This window comes from Xenopus laevis, chromosome 5L, assembly GCF_017654675.1.
Source record: "Xenopus laevis strain J_2021 chromosome 5L, Xenopus_laevis_v10.1, whole genome shotgun sequence".
Lineage (NCBI taxonomy): Eukaryota > Metazoa > Chordata > Amphibia > Anura > Pipidae > Xenopus > Xenopus laevis.
Window position 1 is genome coordinate 93,578,455 of NC_054379.1, and position 27,107 is coordinate 93,605,561.

The 27,107-nt window shown below is 37.3% G+C and overlaps 1 protein-coding gene across 3 annotated transcripts; it reads right to left on the minus strand.

Annotated features, from left to right (window-relative positions):
- Positions 1 to 1,970: 1,970 nt before the first annotated feature.
- Positions 1,971 to 26,893, minus strand: ttk.L (TTK protein kinase L homeolog). Of its 3 annotated transcripts, XM_041563099.1 has the most exons (23): positions 26,717 to 26,893; positions 26,151 to 26,250; positions 21,305 to 21,460; positions 20,042 to 20,264; positions 19,617 to 19,723; positions 18,916 to 19,059; positions 17,636 to 17,756; positions 17,472 to 17,541; positions 17,289 to 17,386; positions 16,435 to 16,525; positions 15,510 to 15,630; positions 14,954 to 15,144; positions 13,702 to 13,841; positions 13,105 to 13,225; positions 11,555 to 11,647; positions 7,895 to 8,052; positions 7,661 to 7,812; positions 7,290 to 7,414; positions 5,230 to 5,310; positions 4,265 to 4,441; positions 3,970 to 4,060; positions 3,031 to 3,128; positions 1,971 to 2,330 (listed from the first exon to the last, which is right to left on the minus strand). In XM_041563099.1, the coding sequence occupies exons 3-23, from the start codon at positions 21,444 to 21,446 to the stop codon at positions 2,241 to 2,243; spliced, it is 2,634 nt and encodes an 877-aa protein (XP_041419033.1). In that variant the 5' UTR covers positions 21,447 to 21,460; positions 26,151 to 26,250; positions 26,717 to 26,893; the 3' UTR covers positions 1,971 to 2,240. The 3 variants fall into 3 exon arrangements, with proteins under 3 accessions (XP_041419033.1, XP_041419032.1, XP_041419034.1); XM_041563098.1 differs by lacking the exon at positions 26,151 to 26,250 and having other exon boundaries at positions 26,717 to 26,892; XM_041563100.1 differs by lacking the exon at positions 26,151 to 26,250 and having other exon boundaries at positions 14,969 to 15,144; positions 26,717 to 26,890.
- Between the last annotated feature and the right edge of the window lie 214 nt (positions 26,894 to 27,107).

Genomic DNA, 27,107 nt, shown 5'->3' on the forward strand with positions numbered 1-27,107 from the left:
ATATATATATATATATATATTTATTTATTTATAATTAAAGCATATATCAGTATGGCAAACCAGTGGCTGAAGGGATAATGCTACAGCTTAAAAAAAAATGGATGATACAGAGTAGAATGGAGTCTTAGGGTTGGATTACATCAAGCACCATCAACATTGCGGTCTTGAATAAATGTAAAGGATGGTGCCGAGCAAAGAAGAGTGAGTGCATTTTGTAAAGAAAGCTGTTTGGTACACACCACAGGGCAATGTTTCCGGTTGAAATAACCTTTTTTTTTAAATAACTGGTGACAGCAAGCCATAAAAGGGATCAATCATACAGAAGCATTAGAAAAAAAATGCAGATGTGCTTAACACCAAGTCTGTGACTAGAAACAGATTATGGGGGGGGGGATCAATAGTGGTCCCCTTGTGCTTGTACTGTTAAACGTGCTCTAAAAAAATATCGGTGTTCAGCAAAACAGAGATTCAGTCTCCATGTACGATAAAAATAGACATATAAACAGACAATACAGTGAATGGTTGTAAAGAAAAGCGAATGTATTTACCCATGTGTCTAGGGCTACAATTATTTTGTTGCCGTTTCTTTAAGCACTGGCAACCTACGTTAATTTTAAAGTAGAGATACCAGTCTTAGCCCTGCAGTTGCTATCTACTACTCTAAGTATCCTCCACAGCCAAAGGCTACTGGAAGTTATAGTTAGACATTGCATGTCTGACAAAAGCACTTTAAAAGAGTATAGTATAAAATCAAAGCTATTGTTCTCTGGACAAAGGAATGCTCTCCACTTTCAATCATGTTAAAGGGATACTGTAATGGGAAAACATGTTTTTTTCAAAACGCATCAGTTAATAGTGCTGCTCCAGCAGAATTCTGCATTGAAATCCAATTCTCAAAACAGCAAACAGATTTTTTTATATTCAATTTTGAAATCTGACATGGGGCTAGACATTTTGTCAGTTTCCTAGCTGCCCCAGTCATGTGACTTGTGCCTGCACTTTAGGATGGAACTACTTTCTGGAAGGCTGTTATTTCTCCTACTTAATGTAACTGAATCAGTCTCGGTGGGACATGGCTTTAACTATTGTTTAACTATTGTTGTTTTTAGATCTACCAGGGAGCGGATATCTTTGTGTTAGGGAGCTGATATCTGGTTACCTTACCATTGTTCTTTTGTTAGGCTGCTGGGGGGGGGGGGGGTGGATATCACTCCAACTTGCAGTACAGCAGTAAAGAGTGACTGAAGTTTATTAGAGCACAAGTCACATGTCTGGGGGCAGCTGAGAAACTGACAAATTGTCTAGCCCCATGTCAGATTTCAAAATTGAATATAAAAAAATCTGTTTGCTCTTTTGAAAATTGATTACAGTGCAGAATTCTGCCGGATCAGCACTATTAACGGATGTGTTTTGAAAAAACATGTTTTCCCATGACGGTATTCCTTTAAAGACAAAGGCAGAGTACTTGTTTCCCCGCTATGACTGCATTTTCAATCGTTGTCAAATATGTGTATATTCGCACTATATGTGTATATTCTAGTTTCTACTAAAAGTTTCTTCTGAATGTTTTAGTCCCTCAAGGTCTGAATACTGAATAAAACTTTTTTGATATTCCAGGAGTGCTTCATGAATTCATTTATATTCAGTTGGGGTTGTATATTTATATATTTCCTCTAGCACTATTATAAGTATCTTCAGATGTGTACAGATAAATTATTTTTACTGTCAACTGTGGCTGGGTGCTTTAGTTCCAAAACAAAATGGCACAACAAAAGGCTGGCACCAAAAATGATAGAAGATTTCCCTTGTTATGAAATTCTTACTGCAAGAGGCAAGTCCAGCACAGTATAACTACACTGAGCAAGCTAGACTACTCCTGGTTTAAGTGCTGCACTTCTGTTCACGTTTTATACTTATTCTTCTGAACAAACCCCTGTGCAAACTAGCCAAAACGAAAGCTAACACATCAATCAGTAAGAACAGTGGAAATGCATTTTCAATAAAATACATTTTTAAAAGACAAAGAAAACCTGTTATTTAAATTGATCATGAAGACCAACAATGAGAAAAACAGAGTACAATATATACATATAGACATTTACTTCAAATATATTTATCCCCAGTGGTAACAGTGGTTCTGTAATGTAGTACAGTACCTATAAAGTTTTATAAAACAATCGCATCAGACTGGGAATGGAAGCTTTAGGTTGTTACATATTAGGCATCATAATTAGTGTCCTTTATTTCATAGTCCGTGTGTTTGGATTAACTGTTGTTCCAAGTGCTGACAGATCCAAGCTTCTGCCACTGTTACACTGATCATACAAGCTCTGAAAGAAACAGCAAAACATTATTACGACACTGCAAAATACTACAATTTTTACTGCACATAAACAACTGCTATATACAGCAATTATGTCTCCTGTGTTTATGTGCTAATCAGTTAGACTGAGGACTCCGATCATTCAAAACTTCATTGGGTGAAGCTAGTAAAAATGGAATCTGAGATGCAATAAATTCCATTAGTGAGTAGTGCTATGTCAGCAATGATTATCAGCAATAGTGGTTCAGTCCCCTACACCTTTTATCCGGACCTCCACAGGGAAAAACTTGAATGATCCAATTTGGTCATCCAATGGACACGTTTTCATGCAGTCAGAGCTAAGACTAAACCATATCATTTTAAAGCAAGTTAAGTAACAAGCGTGATCAGACGTTGCAGTGATAACAGCATAGCTGATTAAGCAAAATAGAAAGCAAGACCAACAGATGACAGATAGGTCATTGTCCAAGCTGAACTGAAAAGCTGTGTACTACTTAATATGTGATCAAACCTGTCAGCATAGAGGCTGATCATTAGATCAGTCATCCACATATGGGGCCAAACGATATTAGAATTTTCAATGCTGCCCCATGGACACATTTACTAGCTAGAAGGTGCTTCTCCACACCTAACAGGAGGCATAGAAATCATCTCTTCCAGGTTATATTTTGTCTAATATATTATCCACAGTAAAACAGTAAACTCACTCTCGCAGCTCGAGATATGGAATTTGGAGAATTCAGACCAATAAGCTGTCCGAGTATACGTCTCATTTCCTCTGTCGTCTCTTTTTGCACTTGTTGACCTGTAAGAAAGCAAAAAATGACAGATTTGTTTTAAGTGAAATTGCTGTAAGATAGCTATTTTTTCTCTTTTTGTATAACAATTACTTACACTTTAGCATAGAAGCAAATTCACTAAAGGGCGAATTTTCGCCAGTGTACGCTGCGCCACACTTCACCAGGTGTAAATTCTGTACCACTACGTTAATTCACTGAAATGCGGAGTTGTGTCTCAGCAGCTGAACGCTGTGAAGGTTCCCTAAAAAAGGCAATCCAGCTTTAAAAAACGCCAGAACTTGTATGACTTTCCTGCATACAGGATATGTCGCTAACATAAGATAAAGCTTCATCCTCCTCAATCTTATCAATTTGCCAGGTCTAAGGTGGCGAAGGAAACTCTGGGAAAGAGGTAACATTCTGTAAAATTCGAACTTTAGTGAATTTACAGAGTAACAATTGTTACTTTTCACGCAATAGGCCGTGAAAATGTGATAGCGACGGCCTCTGTCACTAGTAAATTGTCCTCTATGCCTGTTAGTAAATTGGCGATGTCCCTACGGATTGGATTTCTGGCGAAATATCGCTAGCGGCGGCCACTTCGCCCTTTAGTAAATCTGCCCCATAGAGGGTATCTTGGCACAGAACAAAACATGGTGTATGATTTTATACAGTACAATAGTTCTCATTGGTTCAGTTAACAGGCAGATTTACCAGCTCCTCACCAAGCAGCAAAATAGAGCATTAATAAAAGATACTTTACATTTTCTTGTGCTCTTGTAGCTCGGTAAGGAGCACATTAACATTCTCATTCATTTTTGCAATCAATGGTACAAGAACAACCAAATCTTTAGCAATCTTTTATACCTGGCTGTGTATGAGGCTGTATCTGAACATAGGGATGCACAAGGAGCTCAGGAATGGAGATCCTTTCCTTAGGATTTCGTAATAAACATTTCTATAGGAAAAACAAACAATATATAAAACAAAACTATATACACATTGTTTAAACACTGCTGTTACTAAAAAGTTTTATTGCATTAGCGCACACTAGTGGTAGACTGATACAATGTTATATACGGACACTATTCTGCATAGAGAATAGTAACTAGGCAGGTATTGTTGTGGCAAAGCTATTCTTGATGCACCATTTAAGGCTTACCCTTAGTACGTCTTGGAGGTCTTTCTCTGGTATAATAGGGAACTCTATTTCATAACCAGGGTCCAGAATAGCATGAAGTTTAGTGATCTGATTTGTAATATGTTGAAAAGGAGTCTTCCCATATGTCATGCAGTACAATATGCAACCCAGAGACCAGACATCACCTTTCGCACTAATCTAAAATAAGAAAAAAAATCACAAAAAAAAAATCACATTTAAAAATAAAAAAAAAGTAAACAGGAAACTTAACTCAGTGGAGAGGTATTTTGTCGGGACTGGGCAAAACCTGATAATCACTGGTTGCTGTGGGTCAGTACCCAGGTACAATTTTGTCAAGGGTTCATAAGTAAACACCAAAGAGGATGCCCTTTTAATGGGTTTAAATTATCACATAGGATTTAAAGCAGTCACATGCATTTACACAAGGGGCACAGGAAGCCTTCTTTTGCTGACTACAGTTCTGCCAAACTGCACATCAGTGGCATGTGTGTGGATTTCAAACTGTACAAGTTTGAAGAATACATTTGATCTACTAAGCTTTATTAGAGAAACACAGCAAAAGTCATAAGCCTCTCTATGCTAATTATCTTATTTTCTCTGCTTACATTTTGTACACAGGCTGAGATCCATTCCCACTGCTCCTCCATATAGCTCCACCGACTGGAATGTTATCCTGTGTGCTGATAAAAACTAAGCAGATTTTGGCCTGAAAAACGTGTAAGTATACATTTTTAAGACAAAGTCCACTCAATGTTACCGTACACAGTCCAACTTGCCAGCCAGTGGAGCTACACAAAGAAAAAGATCTGCTTTTCACAGCCTGAGTACAAAACGAAGGTGGAGAAAAGCAGATCAGCCCTGTGCAGCCTTAGACTTCGCAAAATAGCAGCACTAATTTACCACTGACTTTGTTTTAGAAACTTTTTCCCCATAAAAACAAGTTGCACTTGGCAATAAGCAAATACCTTTGATCTGGGTTTGCCATTTTCTGCATATGTGGTGGTATCTCTAATAGCCTCCGGTGGCATGTAATTAATGGTGCCCACCTAAAGAATGAAAATAACCAATTCATTTTTAGCAGTTAAATAATTGAATGATTTGACAGAATTAGGGCTTTATTAAATTAAAGAAAAGGAGTCCAGGTGTCAGCTTATGATGCATGATCCCCTTATATATAACAATACATATTAATATCATATGAATGAGCAGATGTTGTTTTCTGAGCTTAAAGGAACAGTAACGTCAAAAAAATAAAAGTGTTTTAAAGTAATCAAAATATAATGCAGTGTTGACCTGCACTGGTAAAACGCTGTGTTTGCTTAAGAAACACTACTATTGTTTATATAAATAAGCTGCTCTGTAGCAATGGGGGCAGCCATTCAAAGGAGAAAAGGATCAGGTTACACAGCAGATAGCAAATAAGCTCTGTCTGTCTAATGGTGTTATCTGTTATCCATTTGTTAACCTGTGCCATATAGCCATTTTTCAATTTCCGCCATTGCTCCACAGCAGCTTGTTTATATGAACTATAGTAGTGTTTCTAAAGCAAACAGATCAGTGTTACCAGTGCAGGGCAACAGTAGATAATATTTTCATTACTTTAAAACACTTACATTTTTTGGTGTTACTGTTCCTTTATAGTTAACTTTTTAGTTTAAAATCCTTCTGATTGGATTGGAGAGAAACTGGACAAGACGGTATACTTTTTCATATTGTACGTGCACTCACACACTCAAATGTTAGTATGGGGAGGGGAGAGGATGAGGGAAAAAAAAGAGAGAAGGTATTTCATTTATGACCTGTTGCATAATGACGAACACATTTCTAACACTTGTGTTCGTCTCCACACTCCATTTTTAGTTTTCCGTTTGATGTCATTACCCAACTGCTCTTCCATTATCATGTTGTATTGCATTTCTTTGAGTACCTGTATTACTGTAGGAGTGGTTGTTGATTTCCATGATCTGGCTATTAGGGTTCTGACCACAAATAGCATGAATGCGTCTCCGCTTTTGAGCTCTGGTGAAAATATATGTAGCAACGCTATGGACGGTGTCAATGTTAACTTTTAGTATGTTATAGAATGGCTGATTCTAAGCAACCTTTCGATTGATCATTATTTATTGTTTATAGCTTTCAAATGATTTGCCTTTTTCATCTGATTCTTTCGAGCTTACAAATTGGGGTCACTGAGCCCATATAAAAAGCAAATGCTCTGGAAGGCTACAAATGTATTGTTATTGCTACATTTTATTACTTATCTTTTTATTCATGCCCTCTCCAATTCATATTCCTGTCTCTTATTCAAATCAATGTATGGTTGCTAGGGTAATTTGGATCCTAGTAACCAGATTGCTGAAATTGCAAAATGCAGAAAAACAATTGCAAATTGTCTTAGAGTATCACTCTCTATATCATAAAAAAAGTTAATTTAAAGTTGAACAACCCCTTTAAGCACTCTGTAGAAACAGAACAGCATCTGAAATGTGGTTCAGCAGAGAAAAGGAGAATACTCCTGAATTATGTTCTGTCCAAATGCGGCAACAAAAAAAAATTCTGAGCTACTGCACAAAAACGTGGACACTCATGACATGAGTTATTCTCTGCTACAGTATTAAAGGAATGTATCCAAATGCTCATATGAATAGAAGGAGCTATATGTATGGTTTTCTATAAGGCGTGCCTCTGCATAGTAGAGCAATATAGCAGTCACCACCACATCAAAGCATTCTTTGCAATACAGGAATAGTAGCAAATTTTATCTTCAGATTTCTTTGTGCCTGTGTGCTTGGTAGGCTTTTTCTTGACCTACAAGAAAACTATTTTTTCTTATGTATCAATATATTCATTTGCAGGTGCAATATTAAATATCCTTGTAAGTAAGGTAAACTGAAGGTACACTTGTTAATCAAGGTAAATGCTTGCACTGAAAAACATCTATAATTAAAACCACACAAAACCTACAAATATGCAAACTAATATCAAAAGTATAGAATAATCAATATACAGGTATCTGCAGAATTACCTGTGAATCTTTAACAATGCTGGTTACATCTGGCTGTATTTGGTTTGCTATGCCAAAGTCTATTAGCTTAAGCATCCCGTCAACAATCAGAAAGTTTGCCGGCTTCAAGTCACTGTGTACAATCCCTAGGAACAAAAATACGTTTGGGTCACCAATAATTATATACCATCTTTTTTGTCTTGTACAGCACCAGAAATGATGCACAGTACTTTATAAGGAATTATTCCAAGACATCATCATAAAAAAATTGATCTAACTTTCCAGCCCCCATAATGAGCATAACTTAAAACCTGTGAAGTATGCAATAAGGTTTTACTCATATCGTGTATTGTGTACCTCATATAGTTTTTGTGCAGTGGGTGGTCTCTTACCATGCTGATGTATTGTGTGAACTGCTTCAAGCATATTTTTCCAGTAACTCTTCCGTTCCCATGGATTAATTGTCTTTTTCTTCCTCAGCCAAGTATTGAGATCTATATTTCCACACTCCATTACCATGTAAATATGCTGGTCAGTAATCTCACTGCAAATATTATACAAAGCAAATTAAAGTATTACAGAAAACAAATTAACACAAATCTTCCAAAAATAAAGCCTCCACTTACTAGTCATAGAGCCTAATGATATTGTCACTGTGTTGCTGAAGTTTGTTCAAGTGAGAGATTTCATTCTGATAGCTTTCTATGGTCTGCTGGTCAGCATCTTGCAGATTCACATACTTGATGGCATATAAATGCTTTTGATCATCCATTACTTGAAACACCTGAAACATTTGTAGAATGTATCTGTTTATACACACTTAAGCAAAATGACACAGTACAATTTACAGCTGCCAATTTTCTGCATATTATATATTTTAAAGGAACATTAAAACCCAAAATGACCTGAATGACTGGCTTGCGGGCTAAGCTATAGTATTGTATATGACCCTGTTAGTTCTTGGTCTGCTTGTGACCTATGGGAGACATTGATATACTGGAATGCTCATCTTTTACCAGTGACACGGCACTGAAAGTGTGCTGTTGCCAAAAGGAGTAGATAGGGTTTATTTCTGATCAAGGCCTGAAATAAAAGTCATATTGTAAGTGAAACTTAACAATACCAGTAAGATCAATTTCCTGGCCCTTTAAAATAGACACAATTGTTTTATATCCAGTTATACATATTTAGTCAGGACATCCTTACATATTTTCTAGGGATGCACCGAATCCAGGATTCGGTTCGGGATTCGGCCTTTTTCAGGAGAATTAGGATTCGGCCGAATCCTTCTGCCCGGCCGAACCGAATCCGAATATGCAAATATACAAAACAAGGCAGTAGAAAATGTTTTCCCCTTCCCACCCCTAATTTGCATATGCAAATTCGGATTTGGTTCGGTATTCCCCGAATCTTTTGTGAAGGATTTGGGGGTTCCTGCCGAATCCAAAGTAGTGGATTTGGTGCATCCCTAATATTTTCTGTTAGTGGGTGATAGGAGAAAACATTTTGTTGTGGCGAGTTAGCATGCAATGGCCTCCCATTCAATTGAATGAAAATCATGAGGAGTGAGTGGAACAGTACCATCAAAAAGTGTTTTAAAGGAACAAATATAATGCAGTGTTGCTCTGCACTGGTAAAAATTATGCGTTTGCTTAAGAAACACTAATATTATGTATATAAATAAGCTGCTGTGTAGCAATGTGGGCAGCCAAACAAAGGAGAAAAGTCTCCGGTTACACACAGAGAAGCTTGGTGGAACATAATGGTGTTATCTGTTATCCACTGTTTAACCTGTGCCATATAGCCTTTTTTCAATTTCAGCCATTGTTACACAGCAGCTTGTTTATATGAACTATAGTAGTATTTCTGAAACAAACAGATCAGTTTTACCAGTGCAGGGCAACATTATGATATTTTCATTACTTTAAAACACTTTCATTTTTTGGTGTTACTGTTCCTTTAAATGTACGGAGAGTCGGAGACCATTTTTGGGCAGAAGAGTTTTTGACCTTGGCTTCGGTCATGAATGCTTTTCAACTGGCTGCAAAGTATTGTCCATGACTTAAAAGCTATATACTGAAATACTTTGTTGGTGTATCTCAGTTGCTTGGCATGGAATGAGGAGTAATATGATCTACAAACAGCAACAGTATATTGCCTTATAGACAGAAATTATACCAGCAAATACCAGAGATTTAGCGGTTGTAGGAACGGTTCAGTGACTAGAGACTCAGTAAGGCCTTACTACTATTTCCAGTACTGACACCTGTGCAAATTCGTCGTGGACTTCAAAAAAAATTGTTCAAACCTCCTGCACAGTGCACAACAACAATTCAATAGAACAAAGATTTGCTGTACCACACCATCAATGTACAAAGTTGTGACTAGTAAAAAGAATAGCAGCTAATATCAAGGGCCATTTGTATCTATGAATCTATCAAACATGCATGGAATACCAAATAGGATTTTTTTTTTTTTTTTTAGAATATTTTTTTTAAAGGGGAACTCTGGCTTTCAAACCAAAATTTGATAAAGAGGCCCACATACCACAAAAACCCCTAATATACCAATCACAGATACCGGTTTCTTCAAAAAGTATGAATAAATGTCATTTTCTATGCTGAAATCCAGCTGTTTAACAGTTTTCTTTCTGTATCATATGAAATCCTGGCAGGGAAGGAGGGACTAAACACTGATGTTACAAATTGTAACAACGTCTCCACAGTTTACAGACAGCATGCAGGAACTACATAACCCACAATGCATTACACTGTGATGTTCCTTTCCTTATTGAAATCATGTGTGCAGGGAATTGTGGGGTTTGGAGGATGCAGGCTGAGGACAGCTGGCTGTTCATACAAAGTAACAGTAGTCAGCCAGCTCAGCAAACTAGTAAGACAGATCAGAAGGAGAGCAGGGGGCTAGGCTTAGGGAACTGTCACAAACCATTAAAAATCATGAAATGTCTGCATATTTTTCGTTTGATGTATATTGCAAAGTTGCTTGAAATTATGTTTATTATGTTTTCAAAAAGCTTAAAAAGTGGACCCGTCATCCAGACACAAAAATTTGTATAATAAAAGCCCTTTTCAAATTAAACATGAAATCCAATTTCTATTTTTTTATTAAAGCATTCATAGCTGTTGTAAACTCATTTAAAAAGCTCAGCTGTCTATCAAATATGGTCTCCCCTCCTCTAGAGGCGGGGCAGACAATTACTTTCACTTTCCATTCAGCACTTCCTTGATGTCACTGCTCTCCCCACATTAGCCCATTCTCTTCACCATTTAATTGTATAGTCAGGGCATCAGGTTGGATGCCCCATTCTGGTGCACAAAAATATTCTGAGATGATGCAAGGCTTGTCTTAATAACAGTGTCCACAAAATGGCTGCTGCCTGCTTGTTATAATTATGACGTAAACAAGAGTCAACTAATTTATATTGTGTAATTAAAGTTTATTTTGCTTGCCTAATGTGATAATATAGGATTTTGAATATTTTTGGGGTGATGGGTCCCCTATAAGTTAAGTTTGTGTTGAGTTCCCCTTTCAGAAGTTTTACACATTCAAGAACATTCTTACGGTACATTGACATTTGGTTGTTTTCACAGAAGCTACTGACATCAATGAATAGACTTAAACAATAGCAAATAAACATTTCTGGTATAGCTTTAGTGGCTGTAGTAGCACATATTAAGGATATTGAACCTATTTGTTACCAGCCACAGAAAGTGACACTGCAGTGGTCCCCAAACAGTGGCTCATGAGTAGCATTTTGCTTACCAACCCCATGGATGTTGCTCTCAGTAGTCTTTTTTTATATATAATTCCTGGTTTGGAGACATGTTTTGGTTGAATAAAAACCAGGTTTTAGTGCCAAACACAGCCTGTGGGCTGCCAGTCTACATTAGAGGCTACCAAAAAGTAGCTGTCATTTGGCGACCCCAGGAACTTTTTTCATGTTTCTGTTGCGCCCCATCTCTTTTAACATTTGAATGGGGCTTAAAAACAAAAAAGTTGGGGACCACTTGCATTACAGTTTTGGGGGACTAACCTCCACTATGTCAGAAGGTTACCATAGCCACGAGAAAAGACATGACTGACAGCTAGTGGCAAGGAAGCATTAGAAGGGGAAATGCTGCAGAAAAAATATACCAACTCCAAACAGAATTAAGGCTTACCCTGTAAAAGAAAACAGATAAGGATGTCCGGACTAATTATTATTTTATATCCAGTCAATTTCAGTCATTTTATTAAAAGCATTCATAGCAAGCAATGTTTCATACCTTACTAGATCCACCTGTTCCAATTTGTTTTAAGACTGCATACGCACGTCCTTTAACTACAATACAGTCACTTGATGCAAAAGGTGCAGAGATCTAAAAGAATCAAGGCAGAAGGCTTATGTTGACATATAAAAGCAGTATAGAAAACAATCAAATACAGTAAAACATCAATTCCAATGCACAAATAGATTGTGTCTTTGATAACTGTCTGGAAGGATTTGCAGTTATAAAGGAACTTTCAGCACACAAGCCACTTCTTGTGCCTAATAAAGCAGGCACCAATTTGTTAACCAGTCCAGACCTGCAGTAAGCGGCACTGCCATTGAGAATTCAGTTAGAAAATGGTGGTGATTGGCTATGGTAAACCAAATTACGATAAGGGTTTAAAATCTCTTTGTACAGGGCAGAACTTTCTAATTGTAAACCTGCACCTAGAATCCAGCTCTCAAGTGATTTTGAAGGTCTGCAGCATGATAAAGACTTGTCTTATATTAAAGTACAGTGAATAACCCACAGGAGTTTTTATGCCATGAGGCAAAGTGAGGTAGCATTTAACTAGGGCATGCAAAAACCTGCCCGACCAAGTGAAGTTTTTTTTAACAGAATTTGGCTCTTCTGGTGTAAAAAAATAGGGGTTATGGGGAAGGTGCAGGCACTGGGGCTGCTAGCTCAATAATATAAGCAATGTTGGATAACAGGGTCCTAACAGGAAAATTTGTTGAAAACCTTCTGGTCTGTATAGTTAACTCACATAAAGTCAAAGCAAGGGGATGCAGGTATTAGCACTGGCCTAGCCACACTACAGTGGTGAATCCACTGTATAGGCCCTTTACAAAAGATCAAACGTTTCAGGACAGCATGGACCTTCCTTGATATTAGAGATTGTGCTCCATACGGACATACATCCCCCAAAAACAGTAAAACAAAGATTTCTGGGTAAACTGATTGTAGGTACCTTTCCCTGTTTGTCATGCCAGAACTGTAATAATATCATAAAGGATGACACAGTATTACATCGAACACAGGGAACCCAAATTAAACTACGTGGGTACCACACCTGTATGACAAAAAATGTAAAATACTACTTAAAATGTCCATGAGGTAAGGGCTGTGTAGGAAAAACCAACAGAATGATAAGGGTGCGATTAAATGACAAGATTTTTTTCTGGAGTCAAGTAGCAATGGACGATTCAATTCATTCCTATTTTCGAGGGTGGCCTACATGGCTCCGAAAGTGTAAGCTACTGATCTTGGTTGGGAACACAGTAATATCATGGAAGCTAGTTTTCCAGGACCAAATCAGTATTTGGTGTAATTTTAGCAGTTAACCTAGCTGTGGCCTTGGTATTTCAATGGGGCAAGCTTCGGTCTGATATGTCTGAAAATTGGCTGTATATTGATGGTGCAGGTTTGAAAAACCAGTTGGGATAGGGCTGCATCTGAGCATTGTCTTGTGGACAGTGTCACTTTAAGTGGATTGTACAGCTTAAATACAAAATGCTAACTTCAAGTCTTATTTAAATAATAAAGAATAAATGTAAACAGCTTACTTGAAAATAGCCAGGTTGTCCAACTGGAGTCTGTGGGTGCTGATAACCTGAACGATTATTACAAGGTGTGGACATATGTGCCAATGGTCCTAGGTTAGTTTTTACAACTGGAGTTCTAAAGCTAGAAAAAAGTTATATTTCAACAAAGAGAATTTTGCAAAAAAAATTGCAAGACCAATTTTTTTTTTTTTAACTACTGTATTAAAGGAAAACTATACTCTCAGAATGAGTTTTTAACTAACAGATTATTTTATAACAAGTGGCCTATTGAAGAATCTTACCAACTTGGCATATACATATTAATAAATAGTGCCCATCTTGAGTCATTCTTTTGTGATGGTCTGTCTATTCATTGGCTAATGTACCCAAGCATATTTGTGTGCCCTTGGATTGTTTGCATTTTATGATCTAGCTGACAACCCTTAGTACTAAACTTTTTTTTTTTCTATTTAAGATTATTCAATGGGAGATACTACTAGAAAAGTATATATATTTAGATAAAGCAGTGTTTGACATATGGGCCATTTTATGTGATAGAGACCTGTAATGTTCATGGGTATAGGTTCCTTAAATAATAGGGACATTTAATTTAGTTACCAGTTCATGTAATCCTCTTGTGGTTTATTGACTGGCGTTCCACAAACAAAGACAGGGTCACATTTCCTAAGAGAGGGAGCTGGCGGAGACACTCGTTGGGAACTGGGATTGGCACTTGGTTCAATACTGTTACGTGTGCCCTGAGAGAACAGTGGGAAAAAGTCACAAACAAAAATGTGGCTTGGAAAAAAAGCTGCTTACATTTCATAGAAACATCACTCTAGAGGGCAAAAGTAAGTAACATTAGCAATGCACTTTTTACAATCACTGGGGGTTATTTATCAACACTGGGCAAATTTGCCCATGCGCAGTAACCCATGACAACCAATCAAAATACTGCATTCATTGTTCTACTTGCAGCTGGCTTTAAAAAGCTAATCACTGATTGGTTGCTATAGGTAACTGCTGTGGGCAAATTTAGCCAGTGTTGATAAATGAGCCCCACAGTGTTCCCATTAAACCACCTCTAAATTCATTCTAGTTTACTAGTATTATGTTGCTTCCAAATTCTGGTTCTAAATTCTAACACTATCCCGAAAGGACTACCATAGCTACATCTATTTTGTTTCTAAACAACTCAGTCATTTCTGATAAAATTGGCCTGACAATTATCACTGTGAATTCAATACTGCTCAACTGAGATCTGGCCTTTTAAGTATGTGTCCAAACTGGTTATGAGAGCAGGTTGGACAGCTAAATCTTTTAAAGGGGTTGTTCACTTTTAACTTAGCTTTAAGTATGATGTAGATATAAATATTCTGAGACAATTTGCAATTGGTTTTCATTTGCAGTTTTTTTAGCTTTTTAGTCAGCAGCTCTCCAGTTTGCAATTTCAGCAATCTGGTTGCTAGGGTCCTAAACAGTCAGAAGAATAAGGCAAATAATTAAAAAACTATAAAAAAAGAAAGAATGAAGGCCAATTGGAAATATGCTTCAAATTAACCATTCTATAGCATACTAAGAAATAATTTGAGGTGAACCACCCCTTTAATGAGTGGCCAGCCATTATTTAGCTTGTCCTTACTTTAACTGCTCTGTAGGTTTTTCAACAATGATTTCTCTAATCCTTAGCGATTTTCTCCAATTCTTTGCGGTCATTCACTAAGACTCACAAATGCACTAAACCGCAGAAACTGGTTGTTTGATATAAAACTTATGTGCGTAAAACATGTTGCTACTTGACCAAATATCCTTTCTGGACTGTAATACTGAGCAGGCCTCTACTTGTTGTTTCATAATAAAAGAACTGTACCACTGGAAATATCACCTCTGGCTGGAAAATATGCCTGGGTGTCTCTGGAACCTTCCACTTCCATTCTGCTTCAATATTGTTTGGCTTGGTCGTGTAAGAGAGCATTGTATTAATGTTGGGTTGTGGTGGGGCTGGTTTACTATTTTCTTGAGGATTGAGAACAGCTGTAGAGGTGTTTCCCAAAATTAAATCTACAATAACAAGAACAGACAAATGAAGAACAGAATGAACAGAACACAGCATTCACACAGCTAAGTATATGCATAAGTGGAAGAAAAACTATTTAAAAAAAAAATACATCCATTTTCAACCTGTTTTCTGGGGAAATGCTTGTAAGACAAAGACATCTAACACACAAGAATTTTGTGCTTTTAGAAGCGCCCAATACAACATTTTAGGCTTCAGATATGGTACCATATATTATCTGCCTACGCAATGAGGGTGGCTTTATAAACAATATTTACCCTTGAAAGAATCATATAAGAACTAAACGCTTATGAATACACACAACTTCAAGACCTACTGCTATATATTTATAATAATAAAATCAATTTACCTTCATTTCTTTTGACAGTCAGGTTTAATTCTGTGTCACTAAGCAGAACAGATGAAGGCGTTTTCATATCTAAACTGTCTTCATAAGCCTGTTCTTCATGCGATGGGCTGCTGCTTGGTAACTATTTAACGCAATTGAATTATTAGTGCAATAATTATTTTTAAGTAAAAAATATAGTGGCAGAAAAAAATTCAGACTGGTTCCAAATACAAGATTCCACTTGTGTACATATCATAAGGAAAAACATTTCCTACAAATATTGCAGCATATATTCTACCAAAAGCCGCACAATAACCAGAGTAGAAACCTAAAATAATGCAGAGTGTTTAATGTACTTAATGGGCCAGTAGCACCAGAATTTTTACATTATAATCCACCTCAGAAAGATTGTAATCATAGGTAGCAAATAGTCCCCCTCCTAACTTTTTTAAAAACACTTAAGCAACTCTGCTGCAACTCTAAATTAAGCACCGGGCAGTTAAATTCGTCTCCGTACTGGATCCTGCGCTAAACCAGAAATTAAAGCTTCAGCGACCAGCCTTTTAAGTAGTGTTTGCTGTGAAAATGTAGGTTTCTGTTGCTCTAGACCTGCAAATTTAACCTGCAACACACAGGTTAAAAAATTATCACAACTTCTCCACATGAAAGCAGTCAAGACTGCCAACTTCCAGTTCAGAGCAGAAGCAACACCCAGGGTTATGCATGCCTGCTTACCCTTTTTAGAGACTGCAGCAGAGCTAGGAGACACAATTTGTAGTGTTTTTCTGGGTGAAGCAATTAAAAATTTGATGCACAGGAGTATAGAGGTGGGTTCTGTACTAAAAGATTTTGATGTCACTGTACCTATACGCCTATAATGTTTATATTATTATGTTTAAACATGAATCATTGAACTTGAGTCTCTTATAAAAATTGGACTTCTAACCTTAATGTCTTTAGAGCAATGTAGATCATCTCCCAAATATTTTGGCTCTGACAAAGTAGTAAGGACAGGCACACGCATGGAACCTAGTGGTCTTAAATAAAGCAAAAGTGAGAGCATTTGATAAAACCATTAATAAAGCAACTGCAGCAATAAACATGTATCCATAAGCAAGCATTTTATTCATTCAGCAACTGCATTTTCTCCTACTGTTTTGTCTAGTCTCTAGAGACTTGTCTCTAATCGAACAGTCAATTAAAATTTTCAAGTTTAAAAATTCACACATTCATATTTTAATCCCCTATTCGAATGTAAATTTGAATGTGAGATTTATCACACCTCCACCATGGAAACATGCCTAATTCGAATATTCACCATCTAAAACCTGCCAAGTTCATGTACAAGTCAATGGCAGAGGTCCGCTGAGCTCCAATTCACAACAGCACCATGCAATGGTTCCAAAATTTAAAAAGCCTTTATTTGAGACATGGCTTTATGATCCGTTACAAACACAACATTTCAGGCCTGCTCCCAGCCCTTTGTGAAGTCCAGTCTGCTGAGCCACTTGGAGATGTTAATATTCTTCCTGACAGAGGTTTTTTTGGGAGAAAAATTTGATTTGTACGAATCACGATTCGGATACGAATCAAATACAATTCCAATTTTTGGGTCGGAACCATTTGATCGAATATTAGCCATTCAAATTTTTTCTTAAATAACCTCCCAGTCAAATTGTGAGTATATTCGAATTTATAAAATTCACATGAATTTCAAATTCGACCTGTGATAAATGGGCCTCCCCAACGTGATGCTAAACTAAACATTAAATAATTTGTCAAGGAATTCAGAATACACACCTCTTCACAACACTGAAACTGCCAGACCCATCACTCTTCCTTGTTCTCATTTCCGGAGATCTTGCTGGCTGTACAGGCACTCTGCCCAAAGGGCACGTCTATCAAAATGCAAATGGAATAAGGCAGGTAAGTTTTAGCCAAGAGTGTCTTGGGCACAGCAGCACACAAGAATGCAGACATTACCTTGGCAGGCATGTTTAGAAAAGGTTTCCTCCCTATATCTTCAAAGTCTTCTGGGGAGCTTAACTTTTCTCTGCAGAGACAACAGTGTAGTTTATATTTCCAGGTCCAAAATACAAAAACACAATTCAAAAAAACAAAAAAGATACATGAAATATAAGTAATACCCATATGAAAAGCTTGTTTTTACAGAATATTCTTCTGGGCTTTCAATCTTCATTCTTTGTGGATTCCCCAGTGCCAGATTCTGATAACCAGCCATGCCTTGATTGATCTGACTTGATGACACTAGAACACAAGATTGTTTGATAATATTAGGACTAGCATCATAATACAAGTGTTTTCATTTCTATTAGTTCTGCTATAGCTAATAGATTATAACGGAGGCAATTCCAGTAATTAAACATAGAAGAGCTAAACTTTTGACATGTCTCATGCACATGTATTCAGTAACTACATAGGACAGTCGACTATTCAGAACTGGATAAAGGTGCACGTATTGAACAGAATATGAAAGAATACATAACTCCTACAAACACATTAAATCTAGAATTTAGTGTGAGTCAAAGAGAAATATGGGTCCTTAGTGCAGAATTGGGATGAATACTTTGAGTTCAGTGGGACTAAATCTGAACTTATATCTTGCGTCACGTAACTTTAAGGGTGAGGTCACACATGGCGTTTTTACTATGTAAATACGCCAAAGAAACCACATGTGCATGATATCCATTTTCAGCCTGTAGTTTTCTTTTCCCAACATGCATTTCTGTTTTTTCATGTTTCCCACAATTCCCCCCTGAAGAATCTTAGTAAACTTTTGTGAAAAATAGAGCGGAAAGCAATTTGCATGCTAAATGTAGCCGGACTGATTATCAATACGCAACGTAACTATGTCACCAGAATACAATGCCTCAAATACGTTTATGCTCAATCCATCTCGCAAGAGCTTAGCTGCCATATTGAAAGTATGCGGCGTATTTTCTGTTAAGTGTATTTCAAAACATGCGGATCCCATAGAGTTCAATAATATGGTGTTTCCTTGGCATATTGGTGTTTCTGCTGAATATCGCAAATACTACTGTGGGAATTGCTAAAGTGCATGTTTCATTATTTTCAATAGGACTTCCTGTTGGATGTATTTATGGACAAATAAGCGGTTTTAAAAACGCAACATAAAAACGCTGCGTGCCCTCACCCTAAATCTCTGGATAGCTGACATTTTCTTGCCTCCAGATGACGCATTACGCAATATTGAACAAACCTGGATAATTTTACTGGTGTTCAGATTCAGTTTGGTGTTCAGTCAATTTGAGAAGGATTCAATATTTGATAAAGCCCACAACTAATAGATTTGGTGCATGCTTTATAATTTGCAATTAAACACCAGAGCTTCATAGATCTAGAAAAAAAACTCAAACCATATATGAAAATGGAAGGCTTAATTTACCAGCTAAATTCTCTTTTTCTTCATCAGATATCAGCTCAGGCTTCTTTAACTGTAAATTACTCAAAGCCAAGTTCAACATTTCACATGGAACAGCGCCACATTCCAGACCTCTTTGAAGAAGCTGCTTACACTTTTTAAAATTGCCTGCAAGAATAAAATATATTTAAATATGCATAAGGAACTTATATGCCTTGTACACCCAAATCAGCTTGTTGGATAGCTTGACTATATCAGATACTATTCTACAAGCTTTATAACTGTAGGCAGTGTCATTCTATGGCTGATAAAGAAAATACTGCCTTGCATAAAAAAGGACATTAATTGAAGGGATAAAACCCTCTTTATAGGTTTCTGGTAAGGTCTCACTGAGTATGCAGTGCAGTTTTGGGCTTTAGCTCCAGGAAGGTTATAAATGAGCTAGAGAGAGTGCAGATGTGCAACTAAACTGGTTAAAGGGAGGAAATATTGTCCAGTGAAGACTGTCTAGGTTAAAGCTGTTCTCTCTGGAAAAAAAAGATGCTTGTGAGGGGACATGAGTATTCTTTACCAGTACAGTATAGACAGATAGCAGGAGAGTGTTTAGATAGGTGTATACATACAAGTGCATCGTTTGAAGGGGTTGATGGATTTTGGTCTTTTTTTTTTTTTTTTTTCACCCAAAATTAACTATGCAACGTTTCTTCATCTCTGGTGGTACTAACCTTCTGACCGCTCAAACTGGGCAAAAGCTGTATGCACAAAAGCAAATTTTTTACAGTTCAGTCTTGCAAGCTGGAACTGATCCCGTGCTTCATCTGGGTCTTGGATTCTGTTGGAAAAAAAAAAAAAAAAAAATTTAAAAAATATTTGCTTGGACTAATAAATCATTTAAGTTGTTATCAATGTAATCAGCTATAGTAAAAACATTTCCCAAACAGGGCATAATATGGTTAGCAGGTTTTTTCTTTAAAAGTGGGCCTTATAGGCCATCAGAAGCTCAACTATACACCCATGGATATACTATAGCTTAAACTATATTATAACTCCTTAAATCACTAAAGCTTCCGCATAAACACTTTAGCAACCTGATTATGACAACCTTTTTAAAGATTCATTAAAAAAAAAAAAAAAAAATCTTCATACTTACGCTTTCAGTTCGGCAAATCGCACCAGGATTTTAGCATAGTTCTCGTTGTGACTGTGTTTTTCTGCAGGCAGAGCTCCAACAGCTTGACTGTAATTATCGATGAGTTTATTGAGCAGTACTTGGTCAATCTGAGGCAGGCCTGTATTTTCTAATTTTAGAAGATTATTTAGCCATTCCTCTGGAGTCTTTGCAGTCACCAAGTGGGTAAAAATGCCAGAGTGCTCTATTAAGTAAAACAATTTACAGGTGCTTGGTTTATGCATTTTTATATTAAAAAAGTCCCTCAGGAAAACAACTTAAAAAAAGTATGATTTGCACTTAACGTAATATTTTAACATCACAGACATATACAATATTTATTATTTTTGATGTTTGACTGAAATTCCTACTTGTTTTTAAAATTTCTGAATCTGTAGTAGAAGGCACTTTAACTCTTTCTTTTATGAGGATTAGGGAATGATTACTCATTTGATTTCTTTAAATCATATTACATATATACTTTAAAATAAGAACTACAGAGGTAGTATCAGAGGCAATAGAACAGGGAGAATTTTCCCACATGCATTTAAACGGTACCGTACTACATTCCCAAAGCCCAACCCACACTTCTTAAAAATATTATGTACAGTATAAAGATTATGAAAACACCAACTTTGATTGCTAAAGAAATTATAATAAACAAGAGCAAAGGCTGACACATGTTGCTCTTTAAAGTTAATCATGTAAAACAAGCCAGGTGTTCTTTTTTTCTGTGGATATACTACATTACTGAAACATACAATGCCTTAATTGCAACAAAAAAAATGATACCCACCAGAGTTTGATGGGCAATAAAAATCAAAATAATCACAACATTGCATAGATTAATTCCTACCTGTAAAGCAATAACTCCAGCAGCACTCCGATATGTGAATCAAAGGTTATTTATTCATGCCATTAGCAGAGCGACGTTTCGGGCTATTCCAGCCCTTTATCATGTGAATCAAAGGTTATTTATTCATGCCATTAGCAGAGCGACGTTTCGGGCTATTCCAGCCCTTTATCAAGCTTGATAAAGGGCTGGAATAGCCCGAAACGTCGCTCTGCTAATGGCATGAATAAATAACCTTTGATTCACATATCGGAGTGCTGCTGGAGTTATTGCTTTTCATTTGAATTTCTCCTCGGGCAGAGAGGAACACAGCTGTGCACCCGACGCTGCAAAAGGTGATTCTGTGTAAGTGTGGCACCTTACTGATTTGATTTGATCACATTAATTCCTACCTGTAGTGTCAGCAGAAGACTTTGAAAAGGTTAATTCATCAGTCCAATTATCATCTGTCCCATACTTGGTCTTAAAACTTTTTACTCTATCCAAGATAGAGGCAATTTTCAGTTTCCGCTCACTTATATCTTCGTCATCCATTTATGATCACAAATCTAGAAGAATCATATTAAAGACGCAGAAGGTGGTGATTTCATAAAAACGCAGAATAATGCAATGTAGCCTCCAAATAATTTAAATACATACATACATACATACATACATATATATACATATATATATATATATATATAAAGAAATAAAACAAATCTGCTGTCAGATTGAATGTTTAAGAGCCAGTACGTTGATACCAACAGACATTTCAAAAATCCCTGGAGTTTATATCTTGCTGCAGTTATAAATATATATTTATAGGTGTAAATTTCTTTACAACAATTGACCTCTTCCAAATAATAAAAGCATTATATTTTAGAGATCTCATGTTTTTTGCAACATTTGCCCTATTGCAACATGTAACATTTGCCCTATTGCAAACCTAAACGGCTGCCCCACTGGGTACGCAAAAACTATATTTAAACTTCCAACATGATCCAATTGCGGTAGTGAAGGGTTAAAAATCTGATGCAAAGGATAAAGAAAGGGACATATATTAAGTTTGTAAACTTGGAGAGGCCTCAACTAAGCATGCAATGCTGAAGCCAATCATTGACAATGCATCTGAAATCTGGTCCAGATCTGCTGCATTGGCGCATACTCAATTGTCAGTGATCACTTAGAAGAGAAAATGAAGTGATGTGCTTTGCTTTTTTGGAATTGGTATGGCAAAGACAGCAGAACGGGGGGGTGTGGGGGGGGACAATGGCAAAGTGGGACAATGGCAAAGTTGTGGCTCATAAATACTATAGAGATGCTTAACCTAGAGCTTGGTTCAATAAGTTCAGTATATAAAATACATTATTTCTAGCCATATTCTTTTTAGTGTTTAGTTCTTTAAAAATCCATTTTTTTTGTGTTAATGGTACTTTAAAAAGCCAAATTTCAGATCTTCTCTAGATTCAGCCGCCAACATGGTAGACTGAATCAAGCTGATTCAAATGTTTGACACTTAGGCAATGGTTAAATAAACCATCATATTATAGGAGGATTTGATCACTACTGGGTTATGGCTGAGCAAAAATTCTTGTCAGCGGAGGACCATCTAGATTTGTACTTGCTTTCGAATTCCAATAGCATTTTTTTTGATGGTCCGCAGCTGACAGGAATTTTTGCCCAGCTCAATCATAACCGAGGAGTGCTAATCCCCACTAACATCTGTGCGCAGTATGTTGGTACTCTATTAATTCATGTTAATAATAATAATACCTGTGTATGAAAGCCATGCAAGTATTCTTGAAATATGACCAGCAACAATGTTTTACTGCAGAGAAATGTCTTGTAACATTGCTTTTCTCCAACAATTTAGACAGATTACCTATGTGTTTTCTTATTCTCTCAACGTTCTCATAGTACATTCAATTCTCAGTTTCTTATGCTCTCGTTTAACGTCCTGATAGTACATTCAATGCTCACAGTTTCTTATGCTCTCATTTAACGTTCTGATAGTACATTCGATTCTTACAGTTTCTTATGCTCTCATTCAACGTTCTCATAGTACATTCAATTCTCACAGTTTCTTATGCTCTCATTTAACTTTCTCATAGTACATTCAATTCTTGCCGTACCCCAACAGATGTTCACTTAGTGACCCAATCTTAAATGGGATGAGCCTGCCTAAACATAGTAATAGCAAATGGTAAAATGCAGGAATAATCAGTGCCTTGGATAAAATGCCTATATTAATTATGTTATTCTATAAAGCCCGTCCACCTAGGTAGTTAGTATTCCAAGAAACTTTTTACTTGATACGATGACATGTATACAATAAGCAGTTGTCAAAAGGCTTCTGAAATATCAGATTCAAGGACCACAACAAGTTGCCTTTTATCTGCTTCTTAATCACTAAGGAACTTTTCTGTTGCAATTCCTATGCTTCTCTCTTCTTTTGGTAGATTTCCAACTTTCTTTTCATACTGTGCAACTGTGGGACAGTTCCCAAAGTACCTGATCCACCCTTTTTCAAAACTGTTCCACAAATAGAACCCCATAAAAAAATTAAGGTAGCCATACAGATGTAAACTGCTGATTTGGCCCCTTCATGCCAAATTGGCAGTTTATCTACCCTTGCATGGGGCCCACCGAGGGGCCTGACTATAATTTGCTCAAAAATCCTGTCTGACAAGGATTGGATGGACATATTGATAGGGCCCTAATATGATGGGTCTCCATAGGCCCCAATGGATAATCTGATCACCGGCCCTAGAGCCAAAGATTATATCAGCAAATTTGGCCAAGCATGTGGGTGGCCAAATTGGGCCAAGAACTGCTCATTTGGTGACCTTGTGAAACTAGGGAATCTTGCCCTGTATGGCCACCTCAGAGAAAGTGAAATTAGGGATGAGAGGTGGAGATTTATGTAGTCCTCAAAAAATAAAAATACATTTTTTTTTGCTTTAAGATCTTCCACTTACATACTCGTATACTACATATACTGGTATCCTTTCATTTAACCTAATATAGATAATTGATTTAAATGAACATGAATAAAAGTGACTGTGACGGTTTACTATCTGCGATTTAACAATTTATAAAGTTAAAAAAAAAAGTCTTAACTTACAAAATTGATGGCAAATATATCAGTGCAAACAAAGCAATTAATGGAGTCAGGGGTAGGCCAAGGCCTTAGAGGGAGCATACATTAATTGGCCCAAAGCTTGACAGCTCTGTTATACGTAAAATGACTCTAGTTGCAAATAGATATAAATGGTAATTTACAAAGACTACTTTCACTTTGTGATGGTAGATTTTTCATGCAGTAACCATAAGGGCAATGGCACAAGGTTAGTGAATGGCAAGACATTTTCAGATGTTTTTCACCAGCTACAAATCTCCTGAAACTGCCTTGCCATCTACTGTCCTTCTGATCACCGCACTGCAGAAGAGCACACACTTTAGTATGTAACAGAATGTCCCAATTTTAGCAACTTTTTACATCATTTATTTTCTGTAGATTGAATTGCCATCTTCTATTGCGCTTTCCAGATTTCAAATGGTGGTCAATAACATCTTCTTGTTTTTATTCAAAGCAGTACCTGGTTGCTAGGGTAAATTGAACCCCAGCAACCAGATAACTGCTGAAATTCCAAACTAGAGAACTTCTGAATAAAAACAAATTCAAAAACCAAATTAAACCAGCTGCCAAATATCACTGCATCATACAAAAGGTTAACGTAAAGGTGAACTACCCCTTTAAGTAATGTCATTCATGTAGAGCCAGCTGCAGTGCATGCTGCATCTTTGGAATAAGTTGCCTTGAAACAGGATGAGATCCTAAAAATGACAGCCCTCTCCAGACCCATGTCAAAACAGAAGCCAGTATCAACTTGTTGTGTAGAGAAAAGAATCCCTACATTTATATTGTGCCAATAAGGAAGCAGCTTATTGAAAATGTGCTCAATGTACTTCCTATGCAAAGTATGTAAACATATGACAGCTGTCCACTTACACGTTATTATACTTTTCAGATCTCTTTTGGGACCTTCCAATTAATTCAGAAGATATGAGCAAAATGTAACAGACTTTTTGAAATACTTTTTGACAGTTGAATAATGTAGCAAAAAAGACATGACCTAGAAGTGCGTGTAGTGTGGGGGGGAGCTCCCCAGCCTGCAGCCTCCGTAGAGCGGGAAGGCTATAGAGCATCTTCAGATCAGAAGTCCTTGGCTGGAGGGGTTCTGGAAGAGAAACACTGACCCCTAGTAGTGGCATGATACTGAATAAATCTGTACCATTGCTCCCAGCCACGAAGTGTCCATCCTCCTTCTGAGGACACTAAAAGAAAACTGGGGATTGAGGAGGTAGGCGGGGATGAAGCCCAGAGCAGGAGGAGGAGGAGCCACTTTAACCTTTTAGTTTCCTTTCTCCAAGCAACAGGATCTTCATCCCCATGGTGCCTGTGTCCCCCAATCTAGGCAAGAGAAAATACAAGTGTGAAAAGAGCAAATTAACAGGCCATTTGTTGGTTTTGACTTTTCAAAATGAAGAAATATTTATGGCAAACAAACACTGTAGCCAGAATGCTTACGGGCTTTAAAGGAAAGTCATCCTGCACTTGGGGTTGCCAAATGTTAGCTACCACCAAGTGATTGTATTTACTTACCTGACCCCCAGGCCGGTGCTCCTATCAGCAGAAAACTGCACTGGCCCGGAGTTATACCAGTAAGCACCACGGAGTGTTGCCCGTTTTCCTCTTTCTTTGCACGGCTGCGCAAGCGCAGTAGAATGGAGAGCCGAACTTTAACGAAAAAGTCGGCTATTTCGTTTAACTGCGCATGAGTTTGCTGTGGAAAATTTGAAGCAAGAAGAAGCCGGAAGAGGATCGCCCCGTGGTGCTCACTGGAATAACGCCGGGCCGGTGCAGTTTTCTGCTGATAGAAGCACCGGCCCAGGGTTTCAGGTAAGTCAATACAATCACTTGGGTTGCCTAACATTTGTCACCCCCAAGTGCAAGATTACTTTCAGTCTCCTTTAATGAAACTGTATATAGCTTTAAATGGCTGCCCCCATTGCTACACAGTAGCTTGCTTATATAAACTGTTATGAAGTTTCTGAAGCAAACACGTCAATTTTACCAGTGCACACAACAGTACATTATATAACTCTAAACAGTAACAGTACATTACTCTAAGACTTTCATTTTTTTGGTGTTACTGTTTCTTTAATCACGAAGGAACTATTTTGTTGCAATACCTAGAAAGCTTGTCTCTTCTTTCTTACTTTGGTAGATTTCCAAATTTATTTTCATACTGTACATCTGGGTTCACTCAGTTCCCAATGTGCCTGTTCCCCCCTTTGAGCAAAATATATTTATTTATATATAAAATATTTATGGCAAACACTGTTTGCAGAATGCTTGCGGTTTTCATTATATATATATATATACACACACACACACATATATATATATATATATATATATACACACATATATATATATATATATATATATATATATATACACACACACAAACACATAGAAAATATATACATATACGGTTATGTAGACTGAAAGAATACACCGTCATTTTGTCAGTGCGCAACACACATTGATGTACAATGCAAGATAAGAGACCACTGTTTCCGGGATGTTCGGCCCTCCAGCATTTTCTCAGACTGCCGGACAAACGTGTAGACCAACAAGAGTATAAGCTTTACATGTAAGATAGCTGCCTCCGTGTGTTGCCTGCAAAGCAAGCCATGGGCATGACGTACCAGAACTATCGCATGAATTCTGATTGTATTAAATACATACGCACCTTTTGCCTTTCAGCCTCCGTCCCGCGGCTCTTTGTTTGTCACTTGTCAGTCACTCAAGGTGAGATAGAGAAGGATTACTAACAATGTACAAATGTGCCTGCTTGATCACTGTTCCAAAAGCCGCCCACCAGCAACCATTCCACAATAGTCTCACGTTTGAAATTCGCCACATCCGCAATGCTCCTCTGTGATTGGACTTTAGGAACGGAACAGGAAGTGATTATTTTCCCACACGCGCTGCCATTTTTGATATGGGAACTTTACGTACGACGAATTCGGACAAGAGGCGTAATACTATGAGTATACCGGATACACCGTTTAGTACTTATGTGGAATTATCTGGCATACGACTTTATCATTTGGGGCATGTCCCATTGCAAATAATAGCTT

Bases quoted from the DNA above. Each gene is read 5' to 3' on its own strand.
- ttk.L (XM_041563099.1), bottom strand. From the start codon at position 21,446: ATGGATGACGAAGATATAAGTGAGCGGAAACTGAAAATTGCCTCTATC. The intron at 20,265-21,304 runs GTAGGAATTAAT...TTTACTTAATAG, and splicing joins GTCTTCTGCTGACACTACAG to AGCACTCTGGCATTTTTACC. The intron at 7,813-7,894 runs GTAAGTGGAGGC...TAATATTTGCAG, and splicing joins ATCATTAGGCTCTATGACTA to TGAGATTACTGACCAGCATA.